This window comes from Pyrus communis, chromosome 4 (assembly GCF_963583255.1).
Source record: "Pyrus communis chromosome 4, drPyrComm1.1, whole genome shotgun sequence".
Classification (NCBI taxonomy): domain Eukaryota; kingdom Viridiplantae; phylum Streptophyta; class Magnoliopsida; order Rosales; family Rosaceae; genus Pyrus; species Pyrus communis.
Genome location: NC_084806.1, coordinates 26025889 through 26043933, shown reverse-complemented (window position 1 = coordinate 26043933; position 18045 = coordinate 26025889). Strand labels below are relative to the sequence as shown.

General features: G+C 36.3%; 2 protein-coding genes across 3 annotated transcripts; both read right to left on the bottom strand.

The window, feature by feature from the left end:
• Positions 1-55: 55 nt before the first annotated feature.
• LOC137731001 (uncharacterized) lies at positions 56-5498 on the bottom strand. 2 transcript variants are annotated; one of them, XM_068470033.1, is made up of 11 exons: positions 5145-5498; positions 4263-4392; positions 4116-4176; positions 3796-3866; positions 2960-3024; positions 2533-2577; positions 2373-2453; positions 2088-2155; positions 861-909; positions 562-722; positions 56-321 (listed from the first exon to the last, which is right to left on the bottom strand). In XM_068470033.1, the coding sequence occupies exons 2-11, from the start codon at positions 4378-4380 to the stop codon at positions 258-260; spliced, it is 783 nt and encodes a 260-aa protein (XP_068326134.1). In that variant the 5' UTR covers positions 4381-4392; positions 5145-5498; the 3' UTR covers positions 56-257. The 2 variants fall into 2 exon arrangements, with proteins under 2 accessions (XP_068326134.1, XP_068326135.1); XM_068470034.1 differs by lacking the exons at positions 2373-2453; positions 2533-2577.
• Positions 5499-9247: 3749 nt separating this feature from the next.
• LOC137731000 (tobamovirus multiplication protein 2A-like) lies at positions 9248-13780 on the bottom strand. Its single transcript, XM_068470032.1, has 7 exons — positions 13644-13780; positions 12801-13060; positions 12257-12356; positions 12034-12114; positions 11843-11947; positions 9924-10139; positions 9248-9635 (listed from the first exon to the last, which is right to left on the bottom strand). Exons 2-7 carry the CDS (start codon positions 13037-13039, stop codon positions 9528-9530), a joined length of 849 nt encoding a protein of 282 aa, XP_068326133.1. The 5' UTR covers positions 13040-13060; positions 13644-13780; the 3' UTR covers positions 9248-9527.
• Positions 13781-18045: the final 4265 nt, after the last annotated feature.

The window sequence follows — 18045 nt, the reverse complement described above, 5'->3', positions numbered from 1 at the left end:
GCGGCTCATAACCGAAACTCATCATACTGAGAGGCAGAACAAAAGAGTTAGTCCATTCGATAGGATTGCTATTGTATTGCTCGCTTAAATTCATAGAAGAAAGGTTATCCCGGATGCAATCAAAAATTTGCAAATCAGTGCATCCACACGAACAAAAAGAAACTCTAAAAGTAAGGACACGAACAAAAAGAAAAAAACATATCCGCAGCTGGCAGTGGCAGTATATCCACAGAAACAGAACATCTACCATGTGGCTACTACATTTTTTTAAGCGTGTTCACATACGTGTAACTGGAAAATGCTACAAACAGCTTGCGGAACCTGTAGATATAAAATGCAAAAGTTAGAAAAACTAATAGCCGATAGCCGACTATCTGAATTTGGGACTAGCCAGAAATTGATGACTTGGAATCGTTTCGGTTCATGGAAGCTGAAGAAGATTTTGTAAAAGAAATCTAAAGATTCACAAGTAAAATAAGGAAGAAAACATGAGAAAATATGTTGAGATTGGATGAATAATATGGTTCGGTATCCTTTTCAATTCACAACGTATAAGCATACCAAACCCATTGGCTGGAATGTTGTGCCATCGCCAGGAAGCTCTTTCTGGGCTGCTCATTGAGCAAGCAATGCACCACTTCATGTGAGGATTGCATGGGATTTAAACTGGACAGCCAGATATCGACTGGTCCGCTATACTTGCGAAATATGTTTGTACTAACCTGGGAACAATTAACGGGACAGCAAAACAAAAACTAACATCACTGTTCAACATCCAACAAGTACTATCGTATAAGAATTCAGGTGAATTATAGTTTCTTCAGAATTTCAGGATTCTTGCGAATGAAGAGAAAACATACGAGTTCCCAGGCTTCAATTTTCCCTTCTGACGACGCTTGTAAGAGTTTCCTGCTTACAACATAAATAAACTATAAATAAATGTGGCAAATTATAGTATGCCATGGTAAACAAATAACACCACAAAATGGTCATCCCGAAAAACGTACATCAACCCAGATGGAAGAAGACAATAGTTAAGTTCGGTATTCATTTGGGGCAAGTACGTCATTATCTTATTATATGCAGTCAGTGGTGCAAGAATTTGTAGGATTTACTCTCATCAATTACTATTCTCTTTCTTTTCTTTCTTTTATCACTCAGGAGAGCCACTCTGTCAGCTTTTCTGACATGGAAGCCCAACCTGGGGCCCACTGCTGAACATTACAAATCTTTGGCAGCAGGAAACACTTGCGACTGCTAGATAGGTACCTTGACAGGTTTCAAACCTGAGACCTCATGGGACAACTGAAGTGCCTCAGCCATTACCAATGTAGCCCGGTTACTTATAACTCCCCAAGTTTCAATTTAGAGGTCAAAATTTGTCCGAAAATAGTGAGATTCAAAAGGTAAAGAAGATAAATTGTACAGCAAGAGAATACATTCATGTCCCAAGCAGACTAGTACCTGGTCTTAACTTTTTTGTAACATCTGTCATAGATATCAAACATATTTAGGAATTTGTTGTTAGGATCTGGTTCGCCTTTTTGTTTAGGGTTGTGTTAGGAAAGGTAAGGTGCACAGATTCTTGTCCTACAAGGATTAGAAAAGAATTAAGTTTTCTTGTACAATTAGATTAGGAGTCCTAGAAGCAGAATTGCAATAGGAAAGAAACTGTAATTTTATATCCATATAGAAGCAGAAAATAGGATGTAAACCACACCATATACTTATAAATAGAGGTGCAGGAAAGGCTGAAAAGCTAGTGAGAGATAACAGAGAGACAGCTGAGGGAAGAGAGGACTAGTTCTAGGGTTTGCAAAAGTACAGTATACTCTATTATTGATCAAAGAAGCCGTGGTTTCTCTACCCAGAGAAATCACAACTGGACATAGGCAAAAGTTCTGCCGAACTAGGATAAATCTTGTGTGTTTCTAGTTATTCTCTAATTTGCCAAGTTTAGTCTAGTGCCGGAAACATCAAAGAACAAGATACAGAGGGGAGTCAAAATTACAACATTTTGTAGCAAGAAATTCCTTCAATTTCAAAAATATTGATAAAAAATGACTAAGAAATAGAGTTCAACTCACCTTACCCCATAATGCACATCACGGTGGTTACAATGGCCTGAAACTCCGTAGTTATCAAAAGTAATTATCTGATAAAGTTTGTGTGAAATGGATTTTAAAACAGGTATTGAGATTGAAACATAAGATTAGGCAATACTTCATACAAAACAGTAGTCCATCAAACGATGCTTATCACATCACCACAAAAAGACAAGAACTTCAGCAGTACTAAATTTCAATAGTCCGAAATTACAACAGAAGGTGAGTTCATAAAGAAAACAATTTATTCTGAAGGATTATCTTTACCAAGTCAATGCTGTTTCTTGTAATTTCCTCTTCGATAATATTTGCCAATATGCTATCGTTCCAAACTTTGCCAAAACCATCCTAAGGATTGAGAAGTATGTAGTTATAGATGCCTCAAGAATGTACTAGAAATTGTGTTAATTCAATAGTTCAGTAGAACCTGAAGATCTGGATGATCCAGAACCGACACTTGTTGATGCGGAACCTACATATCCAATTTCGCATGTTACAAAGTCTAAAATGGTCTGGTGAAAATACTTCACGATGTATCAAAGATTAAAAATGAACACAGGTTCTGCAAGCAACGACCCTTAACAGGATTTTCAGAATTGTGGGCAAAATAAAGTTCACAACACTAAATAGCTTGGGAATTGATTTTTACACGCCTTTTTTAGCTTCTCACACGCCCCTCTTTCTTTCTAGCCATCAGATTGAATAAGTCAATCATAATCAACAGCCAGGATTAAATAGGGGTGAGTGTTTATCATTTTCCAATAACTTTAGCACTGGATTGACATGAATAAATTTTGGCTCACAACATTATACCGAGCTAATATGAAAGCCTCAACCACAACATTGCATATCACCTTGAGAATTGCAGAAGCCTGGTAGAGCTCTTCTTTTCTTGTAGTTCCCTTGCCATCTGCATCACCTACTCAACAGACGAAACTAAGAATTCATTTCGAAAAAAAAAAAAAAAAGATACAAGAGATGATAAGGGCAAGGGTTAACAACTTATGAGACATAATTCTAATTGTACCATCAAACCTATTCTCTAGAGATATGACAATTTACAATAAGTAGTGGTAAAGGATGAAACTACTGTAACACAGGATGTATGAAACCAGCAGAAAGACCTCGAGAGAAATTCTTATCCCATCTTAAAGGAATGGGCTTACCTCAATTCCAGATACACTTGCGGATGGAGAACAAAACCAAATTGTAGTTTAAGAGTAGGGATGACTACAATAAATGTACATAATATATGCTCATTAGATTGACTAAAGTTTTATACATCAATTTTATGCAAACACTGCCCTTGAATCAGTTATAATCCCTTTTGGGTTTTTATTCCGAGAGGCCCATTTCCATAGCTAAACCTATAAACAATTGTTCAAATGTTCAAGAAAAGATGTGGATAAAATAAGAGATTTATAAAACAAATTAAATGGGGTTACATAGATTTTAAAACCCATGATGACCTCAACTGTTCCGGATATATCTACAATTGTGTTGTCATATGATCTATCTCTAGTTAAAGTATACGTTGTTTTTATGTAAAATTAATCCATCGTACAGGTGATTATTGAAAGAAAAAGTCATTTCACCGCATAATAAATTTGTGAACAAGTTTATGTTTAAGCTAGAAGGAGATTAACAAAAATGCATAGACAAAGTTATCTACTAGGTTAAAGTGCATTACCAATTGACAAGCATAAAATGTGAACATTATGCCCTCTCGAGGTCAGATAGTTTATTGTTGGAGTAAAGAACCTGCAGAAGTACGACACAAGGTTTTAACACATTATAAATTCAGAACCTCATGCATCACATTATACAATTTGGAAACAAAAAAAGACCTTGTCTCTCATAGCATAAAATCTCAACAATTGCACAGGAGGAAAACCAGTCAAACAAATGAAATTAGGCCATGAGAGCACTTAAAAAACTCAATTGAAAGTAGCTACAACTGAAGCCAGTATAGATTCAAAGCAGTGACAATCCAATTTTGTATAGGCTTACATGGACTCGTCATCTGGGTGGGCAACAACGAACAAAACATTTCTCTTGTTGACACTGCCACCTGTTTAACAAATACATTTTAGTCAATCAATAGACGTGGAAGAAAAAAAACACACCCAGGAAAAGAAGCTCATGCAAACTACCCACCATTTTTCAAATTATTCAAAAAAGTGCCCTTGGGAAGCGAATATGAGCCGTGAATAATTTTGAATAACGAAGCTACCCAAAGTACAATCACTGAAGAAACAATCAAGAACCATGCCATTCTAGCATGCACCTGCACACAATGATCACCAACACATCAAATCAAACAACCTCCAAACTCGAGCGAGGAACAAATCCAGCAACCCAATCATTGTTTTGTCCTGTAACATACCCCGTAAACATTTAAACGCTACAGGCTTCCCCTAAGTGGCATTTCATCAAACACATGGACTACAATACCAGAAAACCTAACTTCCATCAATGGAAGTAAAAAATAAAAACACTAAAATGCCTAAAATACCTGAAATAAGAAGTTCATTCCATCAAAAATAGTTTCCATGTGTTTTGTAAAGGGTTTATGCATCAAGATAGAACCTCTACCATTATACAGACAACTTTAGCTCTTTCACAATATGACTAGTAAAGTAAATGCACATTGGTAAGTTGTAATAATGCTGTTTCCCCTTCTTTTTTAACTTTATAGTAAGGCCAAATACTGATGGCACTTGTGGGGTGTATTGCACAAATTTGATCTACATAGAGCAAAGGGATTGACCATAGCATGGTAGGGAGCATCAAACACATTATCATATGAGTCTAATCCAATCCCGACCGTACCTAAAATAGAAAGAGATAATATTGTACGCCATGAGAAAATCCCCAACTTGTTTTTTCCGCTCTACTATTTCAGGATCACATACATTAATGCAGAGGATGCAACTAACAGAGAATGCAAACCAAGATACATATTAATAAAACAAACAAAACAAAACAAAACAGGGAAATAAACAACATTTGAGTACCCAGAAACCAAACATCACCAACCTTAATACCAAAAATTAAATCAGAAATCTTTGTAATTATAAATTTATAATTCTTTCGTTTCCTCCTACGAATGATTGACTATATCATATAATTTTCCTCTGGACCGTGGAATGTGGACTAATTTGTGATGACGGTGGCTCCGTGGAGGATGTCGGTGGTGGTGCTCATCTTATCTGGGGAAATGATTGTTTGGAGAGGAGAGAGACTAAGAGAGACTGTGTACGTAGGCGACGGTGATGGCGGCAGCGTCGGACTAGAGAGGGAATCGTGGGTGCTTGAGGGCTGAGAGAGGAGGTCATGGGGAGCGACTCACCATGGATATACCGATATCTTCGACGGAAATTTTAGGAAACGCATACCAAGTCAGTTGTCTATATATACTAGCAAATTGTACCCGTGCGTTGCGCAGGGTTTGAAACACTGTTGAAGATGTAAAAGGTCTCGAAAAATGTATACGCTAAAGAGTGGTACGGTAGGTTTAGCCTCATAATAGGTTAGAAATAATGTGGTTCAAATTCGTCTTTGACAAGAATCGAACATAATACCTCTCATTTTCAAACAAAGAGGAATACTACTAGACCATAGTACTAAGTGACAAGAGAGATGTTGGTATGCATATTATATTACAAAAATTGGGAATGTTGGTACGCCATCTTGAAGGATTGTTTTTCAAAAGCTATGGCTCTATCTCATGGAGTGTTTTATGTTTACAACTATACAAAGTAGGAAAAAAAAATTGATCACTCGTGAATTGAATCACCCTAAATTGCATTATGAATTGAATTGAATGAAAATCTAAAGATGAAGGGAAAGTTTTATAATTTCACTATGCAAGATTTCACTATGATAGATTTCATTTGCAGGCACCAAAACATGTGCAAAATTAAAGTTGGGGTTTCATACTCTATTGGGAATCGAAAGTCATGAAATAACCAAACCAACATCCAATTTAGTACACACCTAAGAAAAACATAACCAAGAAAATATATCCAACTCCTCAATCATTAATCAAACATAGTAATACAATCATTGAAAACCTCTCAATCATTTATCAAAATTGAATTAATAAAATTGGATGTTGGGGTCAAACTTTTGTGTCCGCCTAAGGATATTTGAGGGTAAAAATTTAATGTTACTCAATCTAGCTTTTAAGTTATTTTATTTTCAGTCTTCAAATTCAAAGTAAATATTTAACATTCTACAATGTAGTTTCAATTTCAATTTTCATGTAATTTGTTACCTTCAAAACTTCATGCCAATAGAAACTCTACATGCATGTATTCCTCGTATCATGAACATCAGTCTATATCAATATATAATTTTAGCAACACTTAGTGGGAGCCAATTATTCTTGATGCTCCTGACAATGACAATATATATATATATATATATATATATATATATATATATATATTTCGAAGTCGTATATGTACTTACATCTTCACTGTGCATGCCAACTTTTAGGGTTTCATTTTGGGATTGTTACGTTTCAAGATGAAAATTTTGGTACCCTTTAGCGAGAGTTTGTATATTGGATTCATCTTCTTTAGCCCTTTGTTTGCAATTTGAATTACATGACTCAAAGTCTGTTGTATTTCTTCAATTTTCATCTTCGAGTTTAGCATTGGGTCTCACTGGGCGTGGCAAAACGTTGACCCTAAAAACTACCTAGCCTAAGTAGCGCGTTGGCCGAGCTTAGGCAGGGAGTAAAATGTATGTTGAAGTGGCGTTGGGCAAGCTGATGACTTCTTGATCTTGTGATTGCGACCGAGCAAGGAACACATCTCGGCATTCGGACTCTAGAGCTTGAAGACAAGACTACCAGTTATGTGAAGTTTAGTATCAAATTTGGCTTTCAGTGTGTTGAATGTAGTAACCTGGTAACACCTCACTTTGCTAAGAAGGCTAATGAGATGACCTTTACCAACAAGGACTCGAAACTCCTTGTTGACCGAGACTTGGATAAATAACCAGCCGGTCTCGAAGCAGTGCTGTTTATCCAAACTGAAGGTGCTCCTCGGTCGATTGATTCTACGACTCCAGTGTTGTTTATCCAAACTGAAGATGTTGCCGGTTGCCTCCACAGTGTTGTTTATCCAAACTGAAGATGTGGTGGCGGGAAAAAAGAAAATAAAAATCTCAAGGTGTTTGAGAGGTTTGCGCAGGGTAGCTATGTGTTGAATTGGAGGGGGCTTTGAATGATACACCCCTCCTTTCTATTTATAGTAGAGGAACATTATTTTATCCTATTCTATCTTATCTTATCCAACCTTATCTTATCTTATCCTATTTTATCCAACATTATCTTATCTTATCTTCAGCTGCAAGGAGGAATCCTAATCACATTCCAATACTTTCGACCTGATTTTTAGTCCAAAAATAACTCAAAAACGCCAAAGCCCTTTCCTCCTTGGATTCAGCCATTCCCCCTATATATATGAAATGCCTGCAAAGATTTAGAGTGTGCCATGCCTACCATTCATCCATTGAAGTTGCTGGAATTTTCAAGAGTTCTTTCTATCTTTGTTTTAAGTTTCAATGTTTATTTTAGATTGTTTTTCAGTTATGATAAACATGTGTAACTAAATTTCTTTTTAGTTAGAGGTGAATTCGAAGCCATGAACATGTGTTTTATATGAATTGATTACATTCAATTATTAATTCATAAAACGTGAATGCGATTTACTTATCTGTTTTATTAAAAACTTGTTCTTGTATGTTTATTAAGGATGCATACTTAGTTTGCATGCAGGGATTTGATGCTAGAATATAAGGGAATTTCACTTAATCGTTGTGAACTTATATTTATAAGTAGTACATGTCACTAGTCATGATTGTGTTAAGTAAACTCTTGGTAGGAGTATCATGCAGTTCATAGTTACGAATGTCTTGTCAATGCTTATGATTTTTACAGAACTTAATGATCTTTGATATGTATCTCTATCATGTTATCCATATAGGGAACTTGATAAGAATAATTTGGTTGCGTCGCTAAGTCCAATTCAATGAAATTAGGAAAATTTGAGAGTTAATTAGTGATGTTCACGATTAATTTGGGGCATTGTCATTCATGGTCTATAGGAATAATAACTGGAAATCGATTTGTATGCATATAGTTCATGTGTGGAGAAGAATCCTCTAGCTAGTCTTTCACCCAATTTTCATTCATACTTTACTTTGTTTGATGGAATTTACTTTAGTTTCTTAAATTCGTCCAAAAACCCCCCTTAGTTCTTATTTGTGTTAGTTTCATCTAGTTCATTGTTTTTAAGTCTAGTTTGTGTTAATTAGCATCCCTTCTAATCCACGGCTAGAACGATCCCTACTTACTCATACTACAATTGTCTAAATTATAGGATTTAATTTATGTATTAGTTTCTACCACATCAAGGAACCAATTGCTACACTGGATCAGAGAGAGAAAACACTTCGGTGATACCTTTGGTAAAAGTCCTTTGGCCAAACCACAAAATCAAAGAAGCCACCTAGGGAAAATGAAGAAAGTATGAGAGCTAAATATCCCTATCTTTTCTACTAGTTGTTGTAGAAGTTTCGGGGATAAAATTTTCTAGAAGGGGGTGGACTTTTACAACACATCGCTTAAAATAATGTTATTTTATTCCCAAGACGTGTGATACTCCTAAGTTGGTGTCCTGAGTAATTTTCAAGCCTTGAATCGAAATTCAGTTCTTATACTTTCCTATGTTTACCTAATTATATTCATGCATGTGAATGTGAAATCGAAAACGAAATTTGAATCGAAGCCTCGAGGGCTTAATTCTTATACTTTCTTATACTTTCTTATGTTTACCTAATTATATTTAGGTAATTTCACTTGGATAATCTAAGTTAGCTTGCTTAGCACTCTCGGTCACTCTCTTCCATCAGTTCTGAAACTCCCTCTCTCTTTAACTCTCAATCTCTCCATGCACTCCCTGTCACCACCGTGGCCATCTCTACTTGTCCACGAAATCAAGCCATCACCACCATTTTCGTCATCCTCATGCTCTGGGCATTCTGCTGGTATCCTTGCATGTGTGATAGTGAAGGGGAGGAGGTCAAAACCTATAGATCAAGCACATCATTGTAACTGCCAGAATGTCTCATAAAATTATTCACTCCATAATCCCTAACTAGCAGTACAATTTATACACCAAATGGTAATACATATAAAGAGAACACGCGCTTCTGCGGGGAATTAAGTAATGCTCCTGAAACAAAATGGAAAAGAGAAACAGAAATAAAAAAGAAAAGAAAATTGTTGTACACGAACTCAACAAAAAGGAACAGACCATCCTCTGCAAATCTTGAAGTTTTAACATGGTCGAAGAAGTGGTCTTCAGAAACCAAACCCAAGTTTAATTTTGGTTAAATCCACCTTTATCACATGACAATGCATCGGCTCCTTTCTTCTTGTGGTTGAGCTGCAACTTGCTGGAATCTGTGTGACTCTGATGGGTTATATGTAAACTCAGCTGTATCAAGTCCGTACTGATTTATGTGCACGTCAACAGACAAAACAGAGCACAGGCATCAGAATCATAGGCTACGGAAAAATTTAAAATGAACATTTTGAGTTTTCGATAGGAAAAATAAAAATGACAAACGGAATTTATCTAATCACAAAAATGTGGTAACCTGATAGTGTTGGAACAATCAACAAAAGTCTAAGGCAAGCATGCTAATATGGCGGCCTTACTTTGAGACTTCCATGGCTATATTTCTATACTAACATCTCACACAAACTTTTAAGGAATTATTTTTTCCAGAATCCCTCACCTTTTCCCTCATGCGTGTACTCCATGCATCATTTCTGTTTGGTGCTCTCTGATCAAGAGACCCAGCAACAGGTACACCAGTTGCTGGAACAGCTGGCCGGTTGCTGATCAATGGCTGCCTAATTTGTTGCCTTGGAGCAATGAGCTCATCATCACTGTCATACTCTGCTGGTCTATTCGCTGCCCTAACCACAAGAGCTAGCAAGAAAAGTAGAGCCTGAAATTCCATGGACAATCATTATATATGCAACATATCGCATGAGAAAACAAAACAATCTTCATCTGGTTATTTCCAAACCACTAAACCTAGATTCAAGAATAACAACACAAGAACGCTCATCTTAGCAATGATATTGTACAGCTAAAGAAAGAATGCACCAAAACCTTATTCGGTTAATGAGGAAACATTAACCATATCTGGCAAAGCGGTACAAGTTCATGAGAAAATTTTAAGGAGCTGGCTGTCATTTTCTGATCTAACATCTCTGGAACCAACATTAATGTCACATTGCAATGGTTTTGTTCTTGAACTTTTATGCAAACATATCTCTCAATGTTTTTCTGGTAAGAAACATATTTTACTTAAAGAAAAGAATGTTATGAAGCAGCGACAAGATATCCACAAGTTTCCTAGAGTATTGATATATAAAGGAAGTTTCGTTAATGTCATTGTCATGTAGGAATAATGCCATTAGAAAGAGGACTTTCACACATGAGCCCGTCAAAACTGCATGTCATAGTAAAAAACACTTAAACCCGACTTTGAAGAGGGAAAACCCCCTGAACTCTAGTGTTATTGCACCAGACTATTTTGCACCCAATATTACAGTTATAGATGTCTTCCTAATTTTTTATTATGAAGTGTTGCTCACTAACGGTCATTTGATAACCATTTTATTTTTATATTTTCTTTTCACCTTTTATGAAAACTGAATACTCGTTTGATAACCACACTCAGTTTAAAAAAAAATGAAAAATAAAAAACAAAAACTGAAAACCAAATTGTGAAAAGTACTTTCTTGAGTTTTCAAAATTTGACTTTGAGTTAAAAAAAAATTATAACTGATAACTAGAAATGAAATGGTTATCAAGCGGCCCCTAAAAGGGACTACATTAATTGAGTATAAAAAAAAAAAAATTGACTTGTATCATTTCCGTGCTATTAACAAATTTTTTTAATTAATGCAATGAAGAAAATTGTACTTAGAATTACAATAAGATCCCAGTTCATGCAAACAAACATACACTGCAAAATAAAAAAATGGATATTAGTTATACCAATCATGCTTATGCAAACAACTCCATCAGTGCTATCGTCATCTAGGTGCAGAACAAGTAAATACTTCAAATCATATAATGAGTCATGATTACTATCAATTCAGGCGTAGGAAATTGACGACTATTAACAAGAAAATATGGATTCATACAATCAGGTGAAACTCAAACATATAAGTAAACAATACAAGCTGAGATCCAAAGCATTAAACCTTTTCTTCTTATCCTACATGTTGATTAGGCCAAGGCGGAACCAACTCAATGGTGGCAAGCAATTCAAGTCTAGCCAATGAAAACAGAAGTAAATACTCCACAGAAATTTCAGGTTAGATGTTTTGTTTGCAGATTCTAAGTATACTTTTGCTTTCCTTTCCTTTCTGTGCATGCACTACTTGCTAAGAACACGTCCACCCCATTCTATTCATCTTTTAACTTTCTATATAGAAATGACGAGTTAAAAATATAATTCCAAAGAAGGGGAAGGGAGGGAACTTCTTCCAGAAAAGAGACTGTCATGCCAACAATCTTCCTTAAAATGATTGAACGATATAGTCCTAAATTCACCCAAAAAATAAAAAATAAAATCATATAAAACATGTCAAAACTGAAGACCGTGGGACAAGATTTTGAAATTGTAAAAATTACCTCGAAGACAACAGCTCCAAGAGCAACCCATCTCACAATGTTCCAATGAGCTTTCAGAAATGCATATATCATCTCAAAATCTCCACTTGAATCCGTTGGGATTTCCTAAACAGCAACTTATGACACTGGTTAGATACTGAATCGTACCATTACAATTTAAATTTCAAAACATCAACAGATACAACACTTACATCTTCCCAGCTTTTGTCAAAGAATATAAAGGCGGCAGCTCCCAGCTCTACCAAGATCAAAAGGATCACCAGGACCGAATACTATGCTGACTTAAGGACCCCAATTTGTTAAAATAAAACCAAAACAAATAAAGCATCGCTTCATGCACAGCACATATTCAATATGACAGGCATACTATTATCTGATAACCTTTTTGACAAAAAGAATAAGTAATTAGGATACACAACTCAAGCAGCAGCCATTCCGTGTCATAGCACCCACGCAACCAAAACAAGAGATGACAAATATAATTGCTCCAATTCCAATAAACAAGTATATGAACCTGCAAAAGCATGTGGGGTCAAAAATGGGATGAAAAAAAAAAGAAGAATTATCAGCTTGAACTCAACAGGTATAGCAAACACTATAAGTGTAACCTTTAACGGGTCATTATTATTAAATATAATATATATTATATATAAATTCATTAATATGGGATTATGGATAAATCTAGGATACTTAAGGCACATGTTCCTTCCAGAAAAGTGGAGGCAGAGGGGAAACATGAAACAATGATTGTAGAAGATAATCTAGGAAGTTCAGAAAATATTAATCAAATGCAAGAAGATAAGTCTACCACAAGCATACTTGTTACTTCTTATCTGTTTACAGCCATATCAAATATCGAAATAAACAAAAAATTTCCTGAATAAGAATAAAACATATGTATAACTAGCTATAACTCAAAAATCGAAAAAGAATTTTGGTGAATTAGTAGTAGACATACCAAGCTTTCGGCAAATTATCCAAGATATTATCTGAAAGAGACACAGTCATGAGCATAGGCCGGCTCAGCTGTACCAAATCATGAACGTCGCCCACAGGCGAAGACATTACAGTTGTGTCCGCAGCTCTCAAGTATTCCACAAGCAAGTAGATCCCATAGCCCACCATGGCCAGCCCCACAAGGGTCAAGACAAAGTTCAATAGCTTCAATAAGCACCCCAAGCACCCTCTGCAGGCCATCCTCGACAACTTCTTCGACCCCTTCAGTTTCCAAATTCAAGTCAAATGGGTCCCTTCTATTTCGTCAATTACAATTAGCCCACAATTACGTCTACTACTAATTATCACTAGGTCGCAATTAATTCCGTCATTGTCAAGCATTTAACCCAAAGATCAGTACTCAATCACACAATCCAACTCCTAACCATCGCGAGTTCACGATTATTTCCATAATCCACACATCGAGTTGTGTTTGGTTGCTTGGAAATGTAGAATCCATCTCTCCACAATATGCATTTTCCAAGATCAGGGTAATAAATCAATGAAAATTATTTTTAACAAATTAAAAAAAATAAAAAATAAAAAAAACCAGATATACAATTCAGCTGTAGCTCATCGAGAAAATTGGCTTCATTGAAAACGTAATTACCTCAATTTACCAACCTACTAAACTATCTAATTTTTCCAAAAGCTGAAAATTTAACCCCTCCAGATTAATAGAAATCAGATTTAATACGAAATAAAATACCAATAAATATATTTTTTCAGAAATTAAAAAAAAAACCAAAATAATTAAAGTTTCAGAATGGTTTGAAAAATCTAGGAGAGATCGAACAAGACTTACAGATTAGAAGCAACGAGTACGAGGAGCTTGTCGGATTTTCGAGTTTCTTCGGATTCTAAAACCAGACACAGAGGAGGAGGAGCAGGGGCAATATTAGCCGAAGTAGGAAGAAGGGCGGTCAGGTGAGGTACTTTATTTTGTCTAATTGCCAGTTGGCGTTTTTAATTTGTCCCCCATCTCTTCGCATTTATGCCCCGTCACTGTTTTGTTTTCTATTGAATGACGTTAATGACCTTGTTTCTCTTTTTTCTGTTGGACCGTTTCTGGGCGCAACAGTGGTAAGCCAAGGGATGATCTAGTCAAATCATTTCGATAGATGCTTCAATATCATTGGACAATATGCGGCTGAAGGGAAAGTCAGCATTCTCAAAGTTGCATCAGCATATAACATAATGAATCCATTCATCCTCAAGTCCAGCTTGACTGTCACATGGATGAGTATCACATACATGGGAAGGTGGCTTTGATTGAGGTGATGCTTCCATTCCTGAAAATCACGCTCACAGTCTTCGTTCCACTTAAAAGTTACTCCCTTTTGGGTTAACTTAGCAAGCAGGACAACAATTGAAGAGAAATCTTTCAAAACCCACCCGTAGCAACTGGCCAAACCCAAGAAACTTCTAATCTTGGTAACATTGTTCGGTTGCTCCCCATTAAGAATAGCGAAGATTTTTTTGGGGTCGACAAAGATTCCCTCGGCCAAGATAATGTGGCTTAAGAAACCAATGCTATCCAAGCAAAACTAACACTTGCTAAACTTCGCAAACAACTTCCTTCTTCGCAATCTTTCCAACACCAACCGCAAATGTCGAACATGTTGTTGCTCATTTTTAGAATATACCAACATATCGTTGATAAATACAATCACGAACTTATCTAAATAAGGTTGAAAAACCCTATTCGTTAAATCCATGAAGGTTGCAGAAGCATTTGTCAAACCGAAAGGCATAACAAGAAATTCATAATGACTGTACTGGGTTCAGAATACTGTTGTAGAGACATCCTCAGCTTGAAGATACCCCGATCTTAGAAACGACTTTCACCATTTTCAGTTGATCAAACAAGTCGTCTATCCTTGGTAGAGGATACCGATTCTTAATAGTCACCTTGTTCAATTGACGATAGTCGATGCATAAATGCATGCTACCATTCTTTTTCCTAACGAATAGAACCGGAGCACCCCATGGAGAAGTACTCAGCTGAACAAAACCCTTGTCAACCAGTTCTTGCAATTGGATTTTCAATTCCTTTAACTCGGCAGGTGCCATACGATTAGGAGTAAGGGAAATAAGATTGGTACCCGGCAATAGATCAATGGTGAATTCAGTATCCCGATTAGGTGGTAATCCAGGGAGATCCTCCAGAAATACATTAAGATACTTATTCACGATGGGAACATCTTCAGTATTAAGAACTTTTTTATCATTTTTTTATTTTTACCGTGACATGAGCAATGTACCCTGCACATCTTTTAGACAAGAGTCTCTTGGCTCGAAGACAAAAAATGAGACTATAAGGTATGATTCTCCGTTCACCTTGAAATTCCACTTGTGGCCTTCCAGGTGGACGAAGGAAAACCAACTTCCGATAGCAACCGATATGAGCATGATATCTCGATAGCCAATACATTCCGAAGATGAGATATGAGTCTACGATATGTAATGGTACGAGATCCGCTTCCATGAGCTCTACACCCACAAAAATCAAACAATTTTTTAATTCCCAATTAATTCTAACAGTTTCTTCTGTAAGGATAGATAACTCAAATTCATGATCTAGAGAAATAGGTTGAACATTCACTATACTAGCAAATTGAGTAGATAAACAAGAATGGGTAGCACCCGAATCAATCAAAACTAGAGCAAGACAGTCAAAAGCATTAGACGTACCAGTGATAACATTAGGATCTTCATCAGCCTGCTGCCGATTCATTGCAAACATCTAATTTTGTTGCACCACCAGAACGACTAGCTCCACCTAAGGTACAACCAATACGAGATCTCTGAATCTAACTCCCTCAACCCTGTCGGTTATTCTACTATCGAGAAGTATTATGCTGACTAAACTGCGAAGTTTGTTGTGGAACTTGAGGCTTAATAGGCTGAGGAAACCCACTACCGGTAGAACCCTTACTGGCACGAGGTGTAGATTATTAGAACCACCATTAGTAGTAGACCTGGATGACTTACCTTTCTTCTAAAAAGATGCTTGACTCTTCATTCCGCCCATAGTCAATGCTTCCTTGATATTCTTGGCGTCAAACTTATTCTTGAATCCGCTGAATTGTCCTCCACCACCATCACTAGTGCTTGCTTGTTTACGCTTCACTATCTATTTTTCTTTCTTTCTGTTATTCACTTGTTCAACCCGCTCAGCTTTGCAGAAAGCTATCTCATAGGGTAACACCATCATTCACCAAGGCATAGGTGCACAAGTTCGAATTTAGACCTGAAATAAGTTGCCTCATCTTCTCATATGCATTATCACAAATACACATGCAATACTCAAGCAAAAGTCAAAATTCCCATTCACAGTCGCCAACAGACATTTCGCGTTGTTCGAGAGCCAAAAACTCGCCTCTTGATAGCTTGAAACTCAAGACCCAGAAAATTTTTCTTGAACCACTCCTTGAATAGATCCCTAAGTCCAAACCTCATCAACCCGAATGTTATGGCGCTCCGTCTTCCACCAATTTTTAGAGCTGTCGACCATGAAGAAAGTCGTCGTGCTCACTCATTGATCCACATGACATCTCATTACGTCGAGAACATCGTCCATATGCTCCAACTAAGATTCGACTTCTTTTCCGACTCCTTAACCATCAAAAGAGTAGGCATCATGACTCACAACAATTTTCGCCTGAGTGCAGCCTCGATCAGCATTAGGAATCAATTGAGCTAATGCTTAAGAGTACGTTCATGCCTAGGTGGCATAGTTCTGTCAAGTAAACATTAAATTATTAGCACAATTGTTGGCATCATAAGATGTAAATGTATATCCCCTAACTATACCAAACTGACACACCCAAACCACAATAACACAAGCTATGAGGCCGAGATATATTGGCCGCCACTAAATTGACCATATGGCCGCTAAAAGCGGCGTCTACGGATTGATGTCTAGCGTCTACTAGAGATTCTAGCCTCTATTAGAAAATAAGTACTTGCAAATAACCTACGACCGTAACTAGCTATACAATATGTATGATAGCAATGTTGTAAAAATAAATCACCAATAACCTCAAGATATCATTCAAGTCTAACTAGATATAAGTCTCCTCAAGGACTATCGATAATCATAATATGCATCAACATATAAAAATAATCTAAAACATTTAGTTTTCAAGGAGATCCACTCACATGTAGGCAGAACACGCTTTCTCGTTAGGTTCCTTGCCTGACTCCTTTCTATCCTCAACTAAGCATGTGTATCAATTATAAAAGCTAACATAAGCTTTTAAATGACATTCTATGAACGTTCGTCTAAAACTACTATTTGGACATCGAATTAGCCCAAACAAAGGGCATTACGTGATTCAGAACAATCGAACTTAAGACCTTTCACTTGCACCTAGAAGTTTTGTTATTTAATATTCACCTTCAGGTTGACTTCCATTTGTTCAAAAGGTATATCTATTTACGACGTGCGATTTTTATAGTATAGAGAAAGATTCTCATTCAGTCGATTTTATCCTCTTTTTTTTGGTCAATTGGTAAATTGAATAAATACTAAATTATATGAAGTTAGATCAATCAAATACTGATATTTCTATGTAATGAATCAGCCTAAAAAAATTCTTCCATTTAAATTGAGTGTACCTATCCATGTGAGATAATAAAAATGAAAGACCAAGGATTTACGAAAAATAGGAACCCTATCATCAACCAACTAGCCCAAGAAAAGCTGAGGACTGAAGCAGCAACTGGAAAGCAAATTCCTATTATTATGGAGTAACTTTTAATTCCTATCCTAGATTTGTAATCATCATAAGAAGATGGATGGGGACTCGTCTAACTTTGCTAACTCCCCCTTCTCAAACCGTTTCGTGTTTAATCTGGAAACACGTCTTCCTATTCCATCTTTTCCTATATCTCCTTTAACATAAGAAATAAAAGCTCCTCCGTTCATAAGATTTGTGAAAAATGTCGATTGATCCATAGGCTAGTTTATAGTAATTCGTTCTAACCCGAGACATAAACAAAGAAAAGGATAATCTTTCTAAACAAAAAAAAAAAAAAAAAAACGGACTCGAAATCTAAAGGACCCAATGTACAAATGTACAAATAAATAAATAAAATAAATAAGTAAAAAGTAAAAAGGCCAATTTTGATTAATAAACATGTTCAAATCTAAATATAACTATAGCTATCTATATATGCATATATTGCTTCCCTTTCATTAC

Excerpts from the sequence above, each read along its gene's own strand:
- LOC137731001 (XM_068470033.1), bottom strand. The coding sequence starts at position 4,380 with ATGGCATGGTTCTTGATTGTTTCTTCAGTGATTGTACTTTGGGTAGCT. Across the intron at positions 4,177-4,262 it reads TTTGAATAATTTGAAAAATG|GTGGCAGTGTCAACAAGAGA; the intron begins GTGGGTAGTTTG and ends TTTGTTAAACAG. Across the intron at positions 322-561 it reads CATTCCAGCCAATGGGTTTG|GTTCCGCAAGCTGTTTGTAG; the intron begins GTATGCTTATAC and ends TTATATCTACAG.
- LOC137731000 (XM_068470032.1), bottom strand. The coding sequence starts at position 13,039 with ATGGCCTGCAGAGGGTGCTTGGGGTGCTTATTGAAGCTATTGAACTTT. Across the intron at positions 11,948-12,033 it reads TTGACAAAAGCTGGGAAGAT|GAAATCCCAACGGATTCAAG; the intron begins GTAAGTGTTGTA and ends GTTGCTGTTTAG. Across the intron at positions 9,636-9,923 it reads GTACACGCATGAGGGAAAAG|TACGGACTTGATACAGCTGA; the intron begins GTGAGGGATTCT and ends CACATAAATCAG.